Consider the following 16,853-nt stretch of genomic DNA (forward strand, 5'->3'; position numbering starts at 1 on the left):
GGCATAATGTTTGTGAAGTTCATCCATGTTATATATGGCAGGATTTCCTTATTTTTTATGGCTAAATAATATTCATTATATCTACGTGGCTCTTTTTCTTTATTCCTTCATCCATCAATGGACATTTAGATTGCTTCTACATGTTGACTACACTGAATAATACTGCAACAGATATGGGGCACAAATATCTAAGATACAGATTTTCATTTTTGGGGGGCAAATAGCCAAAAGTATGATTGCCAGATCATATGGCAATGCTATTTTTAATTATTTGAGGAAACTTCACACTGTTTTTGATGGAGGTTATACCATTTTCCATTCCCACCAATAGTGTATAAGATTCAAATTTTTGTTTGAATCTTGGTTGTTCAAATCTTTAGTTGTTCAAATTTTCCACATCCTTGCCAACAGTTTTTATCTTTTGTTTTTTTGCTAACAGCCATTCTAACAAGTATGAGATGATATCCCATGGTGATTTTTATCTGTATTTCCTTGATTATTAGTGATGTTGACCATATTTTCATATACTTGTTGGCTTGCATATCTTCTTTGGTGAAACTGAAAGCTTTTCCTCTAAGATCAGAAACAAGGCAAGAATGACCACTCTCACCTTTAGCCAGAGCAATTAGGCAAGAAAAATAAATAAAAGGCATCCAATTTGTAAGGAAGAAGTAAAATTATCTGTTGGCAGATGACATAATCTTATATGCCGAAAACTCTACAAAAAAACCTGTTAGAAATAAATGAATTCAGGAAAGCTGAAGGACACAAAATGAAGATGAAAAAAATCAGTTGTGTTTCTATATACTAACAACAAACTATCTGAAAGGGAAATTAAGAAAATAATTCCATTTATAATAGCATCATAAAGAATAAAATACTTAGGAATGAACTTAATCAAATAGGTGAAAGATATACACACTGAAGACTACAAAATTCTGATGAAAGAAATTAAAGAAGACACAAATAAATGGCAAGACATTCCATGTTCATGGACTGGAAGACTTAATATTTAAAAAATGTCCATACTACCCAAAACAATCTACAGATTCAATGCAGTTCCTATCAAAATCCCAATGATAATTTTTACATAAATAGAAAAAAATCCCAAAACTCATTTGGAACCACAAAGGACACCAACTAGCCAAAGCAACCTTGAGAAAGAACAAGGCTGGGGGCATCACACTTCCTGATTTCAAAATATAAACTACAGTAATTAAAACATTACAGTATTGGTATAAAGATGGATATATAGACAATGGCTCAGAAGTAAGTCCACCCAAATATGGTCAATTGACCTTTGATAAGGGTGCCATGAATATACAATGGGGAAAGGCCAGTCTCTTCAATAAATGGTGTTGGGTAAACTGGATATCCACATATAAAAGAATGAAACTGAACCCTTATCTTACACCATACACAAAAATCAACTAATATGGATTAAAGATTTAAAAATAAGTTCTGAAACTGTAAAACTCCTAGAAAAAAACATACAGAAAAAAGTCATGACATTAGTCTTGGCAATCATCTCTTGAAGAGGATACTAAAAGTATAGGCAGCAAAAGCAAAACTAGACAAATGGGACTACATCAAGCTAAAAAAAACTTCTGAACAGCAAAGGAGCTATCAACAGAGTGAAAAGGCAGTCTATGAAGTGGAAGGAAATATCTGCAAGTTATATATCTGATAAGGGATAATATAAAAAATATATAGAGAGCTCCTACAACTCAATAGAAAAACAACAAAACAACCAAACAAACAATCAACAAACAAACCCAAACCAGATAACCCAATTACAAAATGGCAAAGGACTTGGGAGTCATCTTTGACTTCTCTTTTTCACACATTTCTCAGCCAATATATCTGTAAATACTACTACCTCTACCTTCAAAATATGTTGAGAATCAGACCATTTATCACCACATCCATTGGTCCTAGATACGGTCATCTTTTGTCTTGGTCACTGCAATAGCCTCCCAACTGGTCTCCCCACCCCTGCCTCTCTTCTAAACACAACAGCCAGAGTGATATTTTTAAATGGCAAGTCAGATCATGTCACTCTTATGCTCAAAACTCTGCATGGATATTCATTTTCCTCAGAATAAAGGCCGTAGTTTAAAATGATCTATGATGCTCTATGTGAGCTAGCTCCACCTTTGCCTCTGTCCTCACGTCCTACTATTCTTCCCAGTTTTGCTTTCTGGTGTAATCACCTTGGTTTGCTTGCAGGCACCAGGAATACTCCCGCCTTAAGGTCTTAGAACTAGCTCTTCTATCTGCCTGGGATTCCATATCCCCAGAAATCTGCATAGTCAATATTCCCTCACAGCTAAATTCCTTGACTCCTTTAAGTTTTGGCTTGTTCAAATGTTGGCTTTTCAAGGAAGCCTTCTCTGACACCCCCCAGTCTAATACTGCAAAAGTGCAAACACAGACTCCCGTAACATTTGTCAGCATTTTGTATAGTTTTTATTTCCTTCCTTCTTTCCCCTTCCTTCTCTCTTTCTCTCTCCCCTCCCTCCCTTTTTTCCTTTCCTCCTTTTCCCTTGCTTTCCTTTCTTTTCTTTCTCTCTCATTCATTCAGTCATTTTCTATTGTTTATCTCTCCAAGTGAAATTAAAGTTCCAAGAGGGTAGGGAATTTTTTTCCAGTTTGCTACTGATATATCCTAAGCATAATACATAGTAGGTGCTCAATAAATACTCTGAATGCAGTAAAAGTTTATACTTAAGTGTTGTTGCTACTCATTACTCAACACATTTAAACTACCCTAGAGACCTGTTTACCACGCATATGGGGAAGTCTATCTCACTTAATTATGTTCCTGATCCACTATCCCTTTTTAAATGAATTTCTTTCTCTCTTTCCCCTGAAATGTATAAGCTCATCCAGTTTTGCCCCCTTTAATTAAAACAGCAGTCATGGAGAGAAAAGAAACAAAACGACTTTGGGTTGAGAGATTATGCAGCCACACCAAAACTGGAATCCATTAGGAGCCTTAATGAAAATTACGTAAGCAAGAATGAATACAGAACTATGTGCAAGTCAGTATGCTTTCAGTCTCTTTGTATGTTCTTTGTCTTTCATCCAAGTATTAAGAGCTATTCAGTTTGCTCCTGGTCCTCTACTCTTCTCTCTCTCTCTCCCTTTCTCCTTGTGTGAGTTCATCTACTTCCAGAGATATCTATAAACCACTGTTCTGATGTTCATTCTCAAATTGATGTCTCCAGTTCAGACCTCTCCTCTAGGTTCCATTCCTAAAAATTACACATTTATCCACATTACCTTTCTACTTGAATATCTCATGTTACTTAGCAATATCCAAAATGGAACTCGTGGTCAACCCCTCAATTCTATCCTCGCCAAGTATTTCCTGTCTGAATACCTAGGTATCCATCCAATTGCCAAAGTCAGAAATCCTTGACAGCTCTTATCCATCATCTCCTACATTCAAACCACCAGCAAGTTCTGTAAATTTTATCTCTCAAATGAATCTCAAATCATTTACTTCTCTACCTTGGTAAAGGCTACACCATTTCCCCCAACTTCCAAAAGAAATGGATAAATGAAATGCTAAAGAATCCAAAGGTGTAGGAGTTCACATATAGTTAAAGAGACCAGAATGGTCTTGAGCCCAAGTCCAAGAGGATTTGGCCTCTTAGATAATTCTTTGACAATGTATGGGAATGTTATAGGTGGGTGGGTTTGGGACAGTAGTCAAAGCAAAGGCAACAGTACAAACAAAGACACAGAGGAGGAAAGAATATGCTCTGGAAAAAATACGTAGCCCAGTTGGGCTAGAACTGAAAATATATTTAGAGGAGAAGTGGGAGCAAGGGCTAAAAACATAAAATTGGACTATATTGTGGAGGGCATGAAATACCACAAAGGGACAGATTAAGTTGATTTGTATACTTCCTGCCTTCCCAATGTGCCTTTTTGTTCATAGCCATAGATGTGTATCAGCGGAAGTGGAAGACAGCCTGTATTCTCTTAATTGTTCTGCATTTCACTAGGGTCTTTTCCATTCTGAATGTACAAAGGGATGCCCCAGAATATAGAACTTTTTCTACTCTTTTATTTCTATAACATCAATTATTAAGCAATGCTCTATATTAGCAGAGCCATATGCTTATTATAATAGTAATTGCTTCCACATGATTATTTTCAGAGATTTTTCTTTATATACTGAGATATTTATCTTGCATGCAAAACTACCTATTTTGTAAAAATACCAATAGCTGGGATACCACTGTGTTTATGATTACTATCCTCATTGAATCAAAGGCACCATATAGATGGAGAAAGTTTTAAGAATATTTAATACATCATTTACTCGATTCTATCTCCTCAAGGTGCCTTGCAGATTGTCTTAGCAGATGTGAATTTCCTTTCATCATGTAGAATGCAATTCTATCCTCGGTTTGTTATAAATTAACAATCTGAAATAAAGTCCTGCATTCTGAACAACAGCTGAAATATTTAATATGGAAAAAAATGTTTTATCCTACAAAGAGCTAGTTATTTTTCTTTGGTAAATGCAACCATTTTAAATTGTTTTCTAGCTTTAGTCTGATGGATTAAATGAATTTCTGAGATCTCCAGGTCAAGATTACGTATGTATATATGTATGTGTATGTGTGCAATATATATATATATATATATATGTAGTGTTCCATCCTATAGGAAACAAGTTGCCAAGCTGCATAATTTTGAGAATGTAGCCAAGTGATTTTCACACCTGTAAATAAAGATTTTAAGCCATATGTATAGATAACAAAGTACAACAGGACTTACTCTGTGGGTTGTAAAAATGAAGACAAACTAAAAAATGAGAGGAATAATCCAACATAGTCTCATCTGGAGAAGAAATACAAATCATAAAATAAGACATACAAACAGTTAATATAACATGGAGAGTTGCTCAGCCTCACCCGTACTCAGAAAAATGAAAACCATAATATATTTTCATCAAGAAATAGAAAAAATATTGAGATAGTTTCCATTGACTCCTGAGCACCAGTCTGTGTCCCACATGATTCTCAGACAGTGCTGGTGCAAGCATAAACTTTCCTATCAGGAAACTGTTGAAAAGAATTACAATTTTGCATAGCCATGTATGTCTAAATTTTTCATGAATTTATTATAAGATGAGAATTAGGAATGTGCACAGGAATTTAGCTGTAAGGATTTTATTCATCACACTGTTCTTTACTGCTTCTAAAATAAAAATAAGTTAAATGTCTTATAAAAGAAATTTGAAAAACAGGTATTATGCTAAAGGAGTACTATGTATCCCTTAATTATTGCAGAAAACATTTAATGCCATGGGAAAATGTTTATATTTACTGAAAAAAGTAAGGCTATGTAGGGCATGCAAATCATGATGCCAGCTCTACAAAATTATTAATATCATACGCAACATATTTTCTTACTTGTTACATATTTATGTTATGTATTTTAGACATATATATTTGTATATAGTACATATGTATTGTATTAATATGTTAATCTATATAACCATATAAAAAAAATATATATATCTTACTCTGGACATCATAAATATTAATGATAAAAATTTGGCCTTCAATAATTATTAGTACTAAAGTGAAAAACTGGTAATGTTGGGATTTATTTCGGGAGTCTAGATGGCTAGGACTCCTCAGAAAGCATGGGACAGGACACCACTTCTTGTTACAGACCTGGCAAATATATTCATTCTTATTAAATAAGGAAGACTGAAAGTACTAAAACTTAGTACCCATATTAAAAGGCTAGACAAAAACAATAAAATATACTTTAACAGTTAAAAATGAGGGAATTTAAAAATAAAGAATGAACTTAATGAAAAAGAAAAAGTGAGAGTAATAAAGACAAGTAGAAAGCTTGAAAGAAAGGTAAATATATTCCTGTCAAGTCTGACTTTTAAAAGATCTGAGAGATAAAAACATAAATTTATTTTTTTATTTTTTTTAAATATTTTATTTATTTATTTAATTGACAGAGAGAGAGAGAGAGAGACAGCGTGAGAGGGAACACAAGCAGGGGGAGTGGGAGAGAGAGAAGCAGGCTTCTGGCGGAGCAGGGAGCCCGATGTGGGGCTCGATCCCAGGACCCTGGGATCATGACCTGAGCCGAAGGCAGTCGCTTAACCAACTGAGCCACCCAGGTGCCCCGAGATAAAAACATAAATTTAGGGATGAGAAGGCAGACATCACTTCACTATTATAAGTTACAAGAGAACTTATAACAAAGTATATGAATATATGACTCCAGGAGAAGCAATATGGACATAGAAACAGAAAGAATCTTCAAGAAACTGTTAATCAACAACAACACACCACCTGTTCCTGTAAGAATAACATTATGACCTGTTTTCCTTGTACATAACAATATTAGATGCTTTTAGTTTTTTTAAAGATTTTATTTATTTGAGAGAGAGCGAGAGAGAGCACAAATACCAGTGGGGGGGGAGGGGCAGAGGAAGGGTGAAAGAGACAAGCAGACACCCCGCTGAGTGTAGAGCCTAACATGAGGCTTTATCTCAGGACCCAGAGATTATGACCTGAGCCTAAGTCAGACACTTAACCGACTGAGGCACCTAGGTGCCCCTAGATGCTATTATTTGATCATTTGACTCAGTAGTATAAATGCTGCATCTGACTGTTGTAACACTGTGTTGTGTGTGTAAGCACCATAGACAACCATCAGGAATATTCCCTGTACTCCGTGAGCTTCAAATTAGATGCTTTTCAAATTTTTGTATTTTAACTATAGGCGCCATTCATATGCTAGTCGCTAGTCAGGGGTTAATTTCTCCTCTGGAAACACCAAAAAGCAGGAACCAGAACCTCTGTAATCCAGGAATTTCTTATGGCTTCCTACCTGGATTATTGTTCTCTTCTCTGATATCACCAGTAATTTTTTTACCTTCCTGTCCAAACATCTGTGTGTGTACATGTGCGCTTTAATTGGATGCTTCCTAAAACATAACAGTCTCTGCTTGAAGAGACTTCCAGTAATTCTCTCATGTCTTCTTGGTCAGACCTTATTTCCTTAGGATGAAAGTCAAAGTTCTTGGTCATCTAGTCCCTACATATCTGTTGATATATTTCTACTAGAGTCCAGTAAAAATCACTATGTTCCCATTAGTCTGACTAGAGTTGGAATTTGATGGAAAGGAATATTCCTGAAAAATCATCATCATTTTTACATCACCTTCCTATCCTCCAGCCACCATACACATTGGTTTTTCTTCATTGGGAATATCCATCATCTGATTTCCACTCACTTAAACTCTAACCCTCATTTACAACCTAATTAAAACTCCACCTCCTCAAAGCTGTCCCTATTATACCAGTCTGCTGACACAGGTAATGTTTATTTTCTTATTTCCCTACTAAGTAGTCGATGGAAATTTTCTCTATAAATGCATAGGGGTGCTTGATTTCTTCAATAAACAGCAAAGTACATATTTTTATCTATCCATATAAGAAATGAAAGTTGGCACAGGGAGTTGCATCAAAAAAAAGGAAAGAGAGAAGAAAAGAGGAATGGCATCAAAAAAAAAAAATAGTAAGGCACGATCAGAACAGATAGCTATGAACAATAAGAAAGACAATCTAACAGGTTGCCACAAGATAATGGATTCTCCAAATATTCCAAGGAGAGTCTGGCTGCTTTGACTTCATCTCCTGGGAAATAAAATGTCTAAAACAATATTCACTTAACATTTTGTCACACACCTATATCAATATAAAACTTTTGGAGGCACATCCAAGGTATACCCTTTTGCATTTATATAACCTATCGTGTGTGTGTGCGTGCGCGTGCATGTGTGTGTGTGTGTGTGTGTGTGTATGTGCACATATACTAATATATGCAGCATAAAACATACTCAAAAATAGAAATTTTAAAGGATAAATGTACAGAAAAGTAAATATAAATAGAAATTTTAATATTTTTTGCACCCCAATGAACCATGATGCTCAAATCAGATTTTGAAAACCTAATCCTACTAATCTTAACAAGAGGGTGGAATGAAATAATAGAGAAATTAGCTCACCGATGCGGTGATTGAGCCTGAAGTCCTAAGGGCAGAGATCAGGGTTGGGAAGAGAGGAATGACATAGAAGAACATATTTTAGGTTGCAAAAAAATCAGCCTCCCCACCAAAGCAAACATTATACCTCTGACAGACTCCTACTGGTTGAGAGCTCCCAAGAGGGAAGAGTTCTTACAGAGAGAAAGCGGGTCCTTTTACATGCATTCCGACTTGAGTGGACAGGAGCATAACTGAACAGTGGCTTGAGGCTTTAAAGGGAATGCTCCTTGGTCAAAGACCATCGGAGTTCAAGGCAAAAGAGGGTCAGCACAGGTCTTCCTTCTCTCCTTCCCCTAACACTGTCTACTACCCAATGTCAAGAGTACTCATTTTGGCATTTTAGTGTATGGCCTTATGTGATCATCTCCCTGGACTTTGATCAGTCTGTATTTCTTGATGTCTATCCTTCTCAATAATAGCCCTCCTCCCAAGTGACCTCCCCCTCCTCTAATGAAACCAAAACAGGCAGACAGATACACAAAGAGACACACACAGTGGTTTTGTGAAATGCTGAGCATCTAGCAGCCCATCCTTAAATCTTTTCAGAAATAAAAGAGGGATCCTCCAAATTAAACTGTCACTCATCTGAGATTATTTAGCTACTTTTCATCAACTCTAATTAAAAAGGAACATAGTTTTGTCAGAATCCTATATGTGTGTTTTTAAAAATATACATATTTAACCAATATGCATTACTTTATAAATACCAATTTTTGTCTTTGTAAAATTAATTTCAAAGACCCTTTTGGATCAGTGTATGTGTGATGGCGTATTTCTTGCATAAAATAAATACTTCCCAACTCTCTTGTGCCTGGACTCTCTGTGTAAGTCCATGCCCCTCTTTTTTACGTTTAACACAAGCAGAGATATTGCTGTAGTGTCAATCTTTCCTATTCCCCTCAGGCCAGAGTAAGCCTCCATGAATGGAATTCCCGAAGAATGCCAACTGAGATATTTCAGCCCCTTCCACTAGTAAACATGCTTGTATTTCAATTACTTTTTCTCCTTTGCAAATATCTTTGGGATGCTACGAGAACTGGGAGTATACTACAATCTGAGCAAGAGCCATCCCTGAACAACACTCAGGGATCCTGCTTAACCACTTGTAGAGGAGCATTTCTGAGTTAGTGGAGCACTGTTTTCCACTTTTTGTTCCCAGCTCAGCATTATCCAACATTGCTCCAAGTCTTTCTCTCTTGGGGCACTGGAGGCCTTTGTATATCACTGCATTTTCCTCTTCTAGCCTTTGCTTTATTGTCTTCCACTTCATTGTAACAGACTCCATAAACCCTTTGCCGGATCAAAACTGAACATAATTAGTACAAAGTCATTTTCCTCCTCTTTAAATGGTTTCCTCCTAAAAAGCCCTGGGGTTTTCCTCAATCAGCTGAAATAGCTAAAGTTTTTAAAGTAGGTTTTCCCTCCATCTCTTTCCTAAAAGTCCACCTAGATACTTTCACTTTAGAATAACTTTAAGTATATGTGTTAGAATCAAAAATTTTGACTGTAACTTCTTAGTATAGCAGAAGATGGGGTTGGCGATTCATGCACTCACCGTCCCCTCCCACACACATACAATTACTTTCTTAATCTCCACATTAAATTGATTTTCATTTGATTTAATTTTATAAGAACACCTTAAAATTACTTTAGAAATTTGGTCTAGCAAAATTAAGCCCATCTTCCAGATGAGTCAAACTTAACAAAGAACAAGAAATATCCCTATTTTAAGCACACATGAAATTAAGCTAACACTGCTGGTTTCTGGCTTTCTCTCTACCATTTTTATTGTCTGTGGTTTCCCTGAAGGGTGCACATAGGTCAAGGTTGGTAACTCAAGTGCTACAAAGGCTAAGCAGACTGTAAATGAGTGGAGTAAACTGAAGGGAACTCAGGTGAACCAGGTGAACCAGATGACATGGGCCCATCTAGAACTACCATGGTGACTATTTCTAACCAAATTTGTCCAGAAGGAAAGCTGGACAAGTGTTACTGGATCTTGTATACTTCGAAAGAAGCCAACAATAAAAATTTCTACTTAAAAATGTTGGTTCGTAATGTCAAATTTTTAAAACACTGGACTGACTAAATAAAACAACGCATGAACTACAGTTCATAGCCTCTATGTTAATGACCATTCTGTGAATCTCTTCCCTCGAACTTGGACGCCTTTAACATCCCTCAAACTGAGTTTAGGGAAACTGGGAAGGACAATTTTCAAGGTAGTTCTTTCGGCTAGACTAGATAATACTCAACATTAAACACAAGTAACATTTTTCCTCTTTGGTATAAGTATATATACATCATACGTACATGTCCGTAATTTCTATGCTACTTACAAATCTATTACTTGAAATTTTCTCCTTCCCCTCACTGTGGCCTAGTTTCAGAATAGGTAAGTGAAATGTCTCATTACTTCTCATACACCTTCACAACCCCTTTTTAGCTTCATATTTTATTTTGTGCAGGTTCATCCAGATGCAGTTGTCCATAGAAAATTTATACTATCAACTTCCTTAGCTTTAACTCATTGTCTTTATGGCTTTAGTATTTGATTGTGTCTCTCCCCCCAAATGTAAATTTAGTTTGATCCTTGATGAACAACAACTAAACTGAAAAGTCACTGAACAATAAGCAAAAAAGTGAAGAGTTTTCTGAGTGGAGAGGCTTTCAATGGTGAAGTGACAAAAACAGTTTGCCTCTCACCCGGTTACTGCCTTTGCTGCTTAACTGAAGTGAAAGTACAGATATCAGGAACTCAGCAGCTTAAAACCGAGTGATTATCCACCAAGCGCAATGTCTCCCTGAAGGCCTAGAGATTACACGTGTAATAATCAGGCTGCCCTTGCCAAAAGTAAGGCTTAGTGCTTCATTTTATTTATTGTATTTATTGAATGGTGCCATTCCTTGATAGCCCCCAGGAGCATTAACAAACATGAAAGAAACCACCAAAGGAAAGAAAGAAATATATAAATAACTAAAAACCATGCCACTAAAGTTTATGATCTGGAACATGTAGTATTGACACTCTTTCAAGTCATCTGTTCTACCTTTAAGTAATGTAAGCATTGCTTTCATTTGCCAAAAACCTAAATCTCTAAAGTCTCGTACAGGTCCCTTTGCAAAACATCCATCCTTCCACTTCTTCCTAATGTACCAAGCCAAGTGACAATGTGATATTCCTAAATTTTGCGCCTGGTTCTATATTATTATCACCTGTATTTTAGCATTGCGATGATCATATATTTAAGACTCTTGTTAATAAACCTTTCATAAAATAAGGTGCCCCTATAGCCTCTAATATCTGAATTTTTAGGGACTTGAGCAGTTATTAAAATCATATCATCCTTTCATTTAGGAATAGACAAGATGAGAACCTTCTGATGGGTGATTTTTTTCTCTCTCATGTCTTTAACTTTTCAATCTATGATGACTCACTTCACATTCCTTACAAATATTGCTCTTTCAAATTTGCAAGTATAAAAAAATAAAGCTTAAAAATACCATTTGAAATAATTGTCATCAAAATGGATTTAAAGTTTGTTTTGTTTTCTTCCATGTTTTTTGTTTTGTTTTGTTTTTAAGGAATTGAAACAATATTTTCTTTCTATGGAAGTTTTTTCCATAAAGTTTGGCTGGAAAAGAAATCATCCCTGTATCTACATCAAAAGTACGGTCAAGTATTACTGCATGATTTCTGTAGCTTGTTTAATATTCTTATTCTCGACTTTAAGAGCAAAATTATGAGCCTTTGGCTATAATTATCTGGTGCTTATAGTAAGTCTTTATATCTGTTCCAGGCATTCTCTGTAAATTTTACATGTGAGATGATGGGGAAGAAGAAAGGAGTAGAGTGGATTATAAAACAAAATAAACTTAAAAGTCTGTAAGTGTAATAGAGTGGGTCAGAAATAGAAACCCACTAGCAGGTCTTGGATGTGCTTATATACAGAGCACTCTAATGAATTTATTGAGGGGTTGCTTTTTGAAGAGAAAGGAAGAAGACTTGAGAAACTTACCTCACATGACAAATAAAGGAATGCAGTGTGGTTGGTGGCAATAACCTATAGATATTGTCCCTGGTATTAAGGAAAATCCTTCCTCCCCTCGGAGTTCATTCCTCATACCTCAGTTAACATGCAGTGAGTACCTGGATGGGTTCAAGCCCTCCTCAAGAGGCAGGAACACTTGCAGACCTCAGCCAAGAGGACTCACAATCTAACAGAATCTATGTTCCACAAATGCACTTTACACAAATTCATTATGTGCCAAGAGCCAGCTTGTTTTATAAATGCATTTTGTGAAATGCAATGAAATTAACCCAACATTTATATTTTCAAACTCAAAATATATTATGAGAATTATAAATTTCCCAATTGACAAGAGATGAAAATGAACGTTGTCCTTATTTACTTTGGGTGAAAGCAGAGAGGGTAAGGGAAGGCAAATTTTCTTCTTTAACCAAGGCCAGATTTAGTTTTCTATAATTTCTGGCTCTCTATTCCATAGACAAGCTACTTTTCTTTGTGTTTTCCTTTTTTTTTTTCTTTCTGGATTCCTAATAAAATAACTAAAACTAGAATTATGTTGAAAAAAAAATACTCAAGGATATTTTAAGTCCCCAAGGTGAAGAAACCGCCTAAGGGAGTCAAGAGTACATAGACCAGATTTTTTACAGTGTGTGCTATTCTGCATTTTTAAAGAGGCAATTAGTTATTCTTGTGTATTAGTGACTGCCCCATTTTCTTCATAACTCAGGTGATACAAAGGGCCTCAGAGAGGACATATTTTAAGTAGGACATTTATTACCCCAAAAAAGGGATGATTCTAATTTAAAGTCACTGAGGAAGTTCTTTCTATAGATGCAGTCAAATTACACAGAAGCAAAAACTTGGCCTAGCTGTTTTCAACTCTCACTGCCTTTTCTAACTAAGCCATCCTTAACTTAAAGATAGAGTTAAATGACCTGTTAAAACCACTTGAACCTGAGAGTTGTTATTTATTTAAAGCGAGCACAGCCAGCACAATGTTAATTTGGGGGCCATACATACAGTGACTGTAAGATGCCAAGCTGTGAAGAAAAAAAAAAAAGGACACATTTATCATGTGTTCAGTGTGATGGGACTTTCAAGCTCCTAGTAGGTTATCTGTGTCACAGGCACATGCAAGAAGAACTTCTGGCAGGCAGAGTTTTTATTACATGCGTCTGATGGCTGGATACATGTTTCACATCATAGAAAGAGAATCTGGTTTTTGAGGTCTGTCTTCACAGTCTAACTTTGCTTAGCAAAACCACAACTGGAATGTTTTAAGGGCAATTTTTGAATAAGCACTGTGAAAATCGAGGTATCCCAAGATCCCACCATAAACATGAAATGAAAATATCTGGGATACAAAGAAAAGATGCATTTTGTGAGCACATACCTTTAAAATCTAAAATTGAATCAGAGAGTTTCTTTCTCAAAGTATAGATTCTTTAACTTCCTCTCCAAGAGAGACATACCTAAAAGGTTATTGATTGGGTTCTGAAGGACAGAGTGTTTATTATGGAGGAAGCCATTGCGGGGTACAAGTGTGAGAAATTAATGATGGCTTTGTAAGTGTCCACGCTGTGGTGTGGAACCAGTGGGGCAACTGTCAATCTATATGATAATACATTCCCAAACTTCATAAAGTCAGTGATGTGAAAATGCATTGATTTCTTTGTGAGCCAAACCGAATTTATCAAAGAGAAAGAGCAAGAAGTTTACCGAAATTAACACCTCAGCCTGCAGAGTGGCTTGTGCCTCACTTTTTATTTGCTTAAAGAGTGTCAGATTCCTTATTTTTATTCTTGGCCCCAAATGAGAAGCGAACATGCATTATGTACATCTTCTGATTATGTGGAATACTGAAACATTTAAAAAAGAGAAAAGGAAACACATTTTTATCTGTACATTTAAAAATAACCAGCCAGCACCGAAGCTTGAACTCTGGCTTCCTTACCTCCTTCGTGCTCTGCCAGATGCAGGCACAAAAGAATCGCTCAGTACTTCCGAGTACAGATTTCTTGATGTGATTCTGACTGCCTTATAACTAGCGTTACAGGAAAAAATTGAGACACTAGATTTAAGGGGTTAGTTCCTATCCATATATAGGGATTTACATAGACTCCTCAGAGGTGAAAATTGTTCAAGTGTGATGTTTCAAATAATATTGGAAAAAAAAGAGACTACTTTTGGTCTACCAAATACATCATTCATTACGAAATTCACCTATCCAAACAGTTCTAGGTGAATTCAAGGCAAGCTTTTTTTTTTTTTTTTTTTTGCTCCCTTTACTTCACTGGAAAACTCCTTATCAGTTAAGTTTTTAAGATGTATATAGGTCTAAAAAGAGAGGGTGGGGAGTCTATCAATTTGCATAAATTTTGTATAGATGGTTCCCATGAGACCACTGAGAATGCCACCATGGAAGATTTGCCAAAATACCTTGTTTAAAATGTGCCATAAATTCTTGGATTGCAAGTGATTTTATTTATTAGGCAATCATACTGCCTCCACTTAAATAGTATCTGACACACTCGGAGTTGAAAAAGTACATCAGTAAATGGATTCAATGTATGCCTTTATGAAAACTTCTAAAAGTAATTTCCTATCAAATAAGTGCCTTAGAGTGTTGAATGTGCCAAGTGTCAGAATTTTGTTAAAATTCAAAAGGAGTCAAGTACAGATTTTTCCTTGAGAGTACACCTTGATTAGCTACATGAACAGAGGCATAAGTAAGACACATCTCCTTGTCCCCACAGTAGAATAAATTATTTCAGAATTAAACACAAATTTAAATTCCACAAAGTGACATCTTTTTGAATATATGCGACTTACCCAGGAAATGATGTATTTTTCAACACAGTTTTGAGATTAAATGATATTTAGCTATGCTTTCGCATTCACAACAAGCTGTCCGCCTGCAAATTTCTTTTTCTTTTTTTAAATGCAAGAAAATACTTAAAGCTGCTCTAGTAGAAGTTTATAATATTTTATATAAACATTCTTAACTGATCTGTTTGTAAACATTTTAATGGCAATTCTTTCAGCAAACACACAATATATTCATAACAAACCACAGAGCATTTGATGTTTTCTTCATAAATCAGCTGTACCTAATGCAATTTATCTTTTAAAAGATGTTCTTGACTAAACACAGTTCTGAGTCGCGAAGAAATCCACAAATAAGCACCTTATCTCTTTAATGACTTGCTTAGGCTTCCCTATATTTACTGCTTAATGATCGGAAGCATTTAATTTTCAAAGTTTCATTAAAACCCATCTACAAAGCTGATGGATAAGCAATAGTGATTTGTGATAGAAGATGTGGGAAGCCATTAACCTACATAGGGTACCAAGGAGAAAAGTAAAGAGAGAAGAGAATACTTTTTTTGAAGACAAGTCTCTTCCTATTTGTCATTATTAAACTCCAGAGCATCTGTTCCTGGTTTGATCTTCAATACGGATATGAGGCATTGCCGCCTGGAAATGAAAGTCTAAGATAAGGTAGGATTCTTAAGAGATCTTCATGGAAAAAAAAAAAAAAAAAAAAAACAGGTTGCTATTTACTGGGAAGGGGAAATCAATACGAAGACCTAGAAACTTGTGGTGAGAGGACATCTTCTAGGTATAGGTCATAGTTTATCAAGTTGTCTCTTTTGCAATGTAATTTAGTTGCTAATAAGACCAACTGACTATACCTGCATACCGTGTTATCGTCAAAATGTGATTTTAAAATTCTATCCTCATTTCTTGTGTGCTTGAGTTTTCCTGGTTTATTCTTCCCGAGCTCGGAGTGGGTAAACAAGGTCGATTTAAAAGAAAATGAATGGTTTTATACTCCTCTTTATTAAAAAAACAGGCATCCCAAACGCCACACTGTGCCATACCCAGAACATGAAAAGGTATTTAAGAAGCAGGCCTACCGTTCTCATCATCTGACTTATTTTCGTTGTCAGAATCGGTCAAAGTAAGGGCTGAGTTCTCACGACTGGACAGGCCGGAACTGCGTCTGGATTTTATCCCTCTCCCCCACAGTCTGATGGCGTGTTCTGGAGACATCCCTCCCTCTGTGTCGGAGTCGGCGTCAGACCCTGTGCTCAGAGAGTAGCCCTGATGAAGGATCCCCATGTCAGAACAGTAGCCACTTCGGTGCGGGGAGGGCTCACAGATTCCCAGTTCCGCAAGGGTGAAGTTAGTTCCTAAGGTGACAGCAACAGAGAGACTGATTACAAATTGTGAAATGCCTTACAAAGTGGAAATTTATTCTTACAAAGAGCAGACAGGTGTTTTTCCCCATCCAAAAAAATCTACCAGATTTCCATGGCATACAGGAATATACGAGCAAGAGTGTTGAGGATATTGGGGTAAATTTGAGAGCAAAAAAGTAAACATCTGAGATTAATTTTAACCCTAGGCCAGAATGCTCAGATTTTGTTTCAAAAATGTTACAGCATTTACTGTTGTCTAGGTAGCACATGTAGCTGAAAAAACATGGGATTTATAGCGATAGCGAACGTATACCAAGCGCTTACTTTGCTCTGGGCATCTTTTGTTTGGCAACTTCTATTTTACATTCTTGAGTTTTACAACAACTTTATGAAGAAGATAATATTATTGTAATCATTTTGTAAGGAAACTGAGGAACAGAGGAACAGAGAATTTAAGTGACTTACCCAAGGTCATACATCTAGATTGTAGCAAAACATGGATCTGATCCTTGA

General features: G+C 36.1%; 1 protein-coding gene across 5 annotated transcripts in view; it reads right to left on the reverse strand.

Annotated features, from left to right (window-relative positions):
• TENM2 (teneurin transmembrane protein 2) overlaps nucleotides 1–16,853 on the reverse strand; it is a 924,727-nt gene that overhangs the window by 832,387 nt on the left and 75,487 nt on the right. For all 5 annotated transcript variants that reach the window (XM_088023682.1, XM_028102726.2, XM_088023681.1 and 2 more), the window contains one exon: nucleotides 16,056–16,331. In XM_088023682.1, the coding sequence (XP_087879808.1) occupies nucleotides 16,056–16,331 (276 nt within the window). The remainder of the gene's footprint in view (nucleotides 1–16,055; nucleotides 16,332–16,853) is intronic.

This window comes from Eumetopias jubatus, unplaced genomic scaffold (assembly GCF_037043125.1).
Source record: "Eumetopias jubatus isolate StellerSeaLion01/CBP00866 unplaced genomic scaffold, mEumJub1_p1.0 scaffold_5, whole genome shotgun sequence".
Classification (NCBI taxonomy): Eukaryota; Metazoa; Chordata; class Mammalia; order Carnivora; family Otariidae; genus Eumetopias; species Eumetopias jubatus.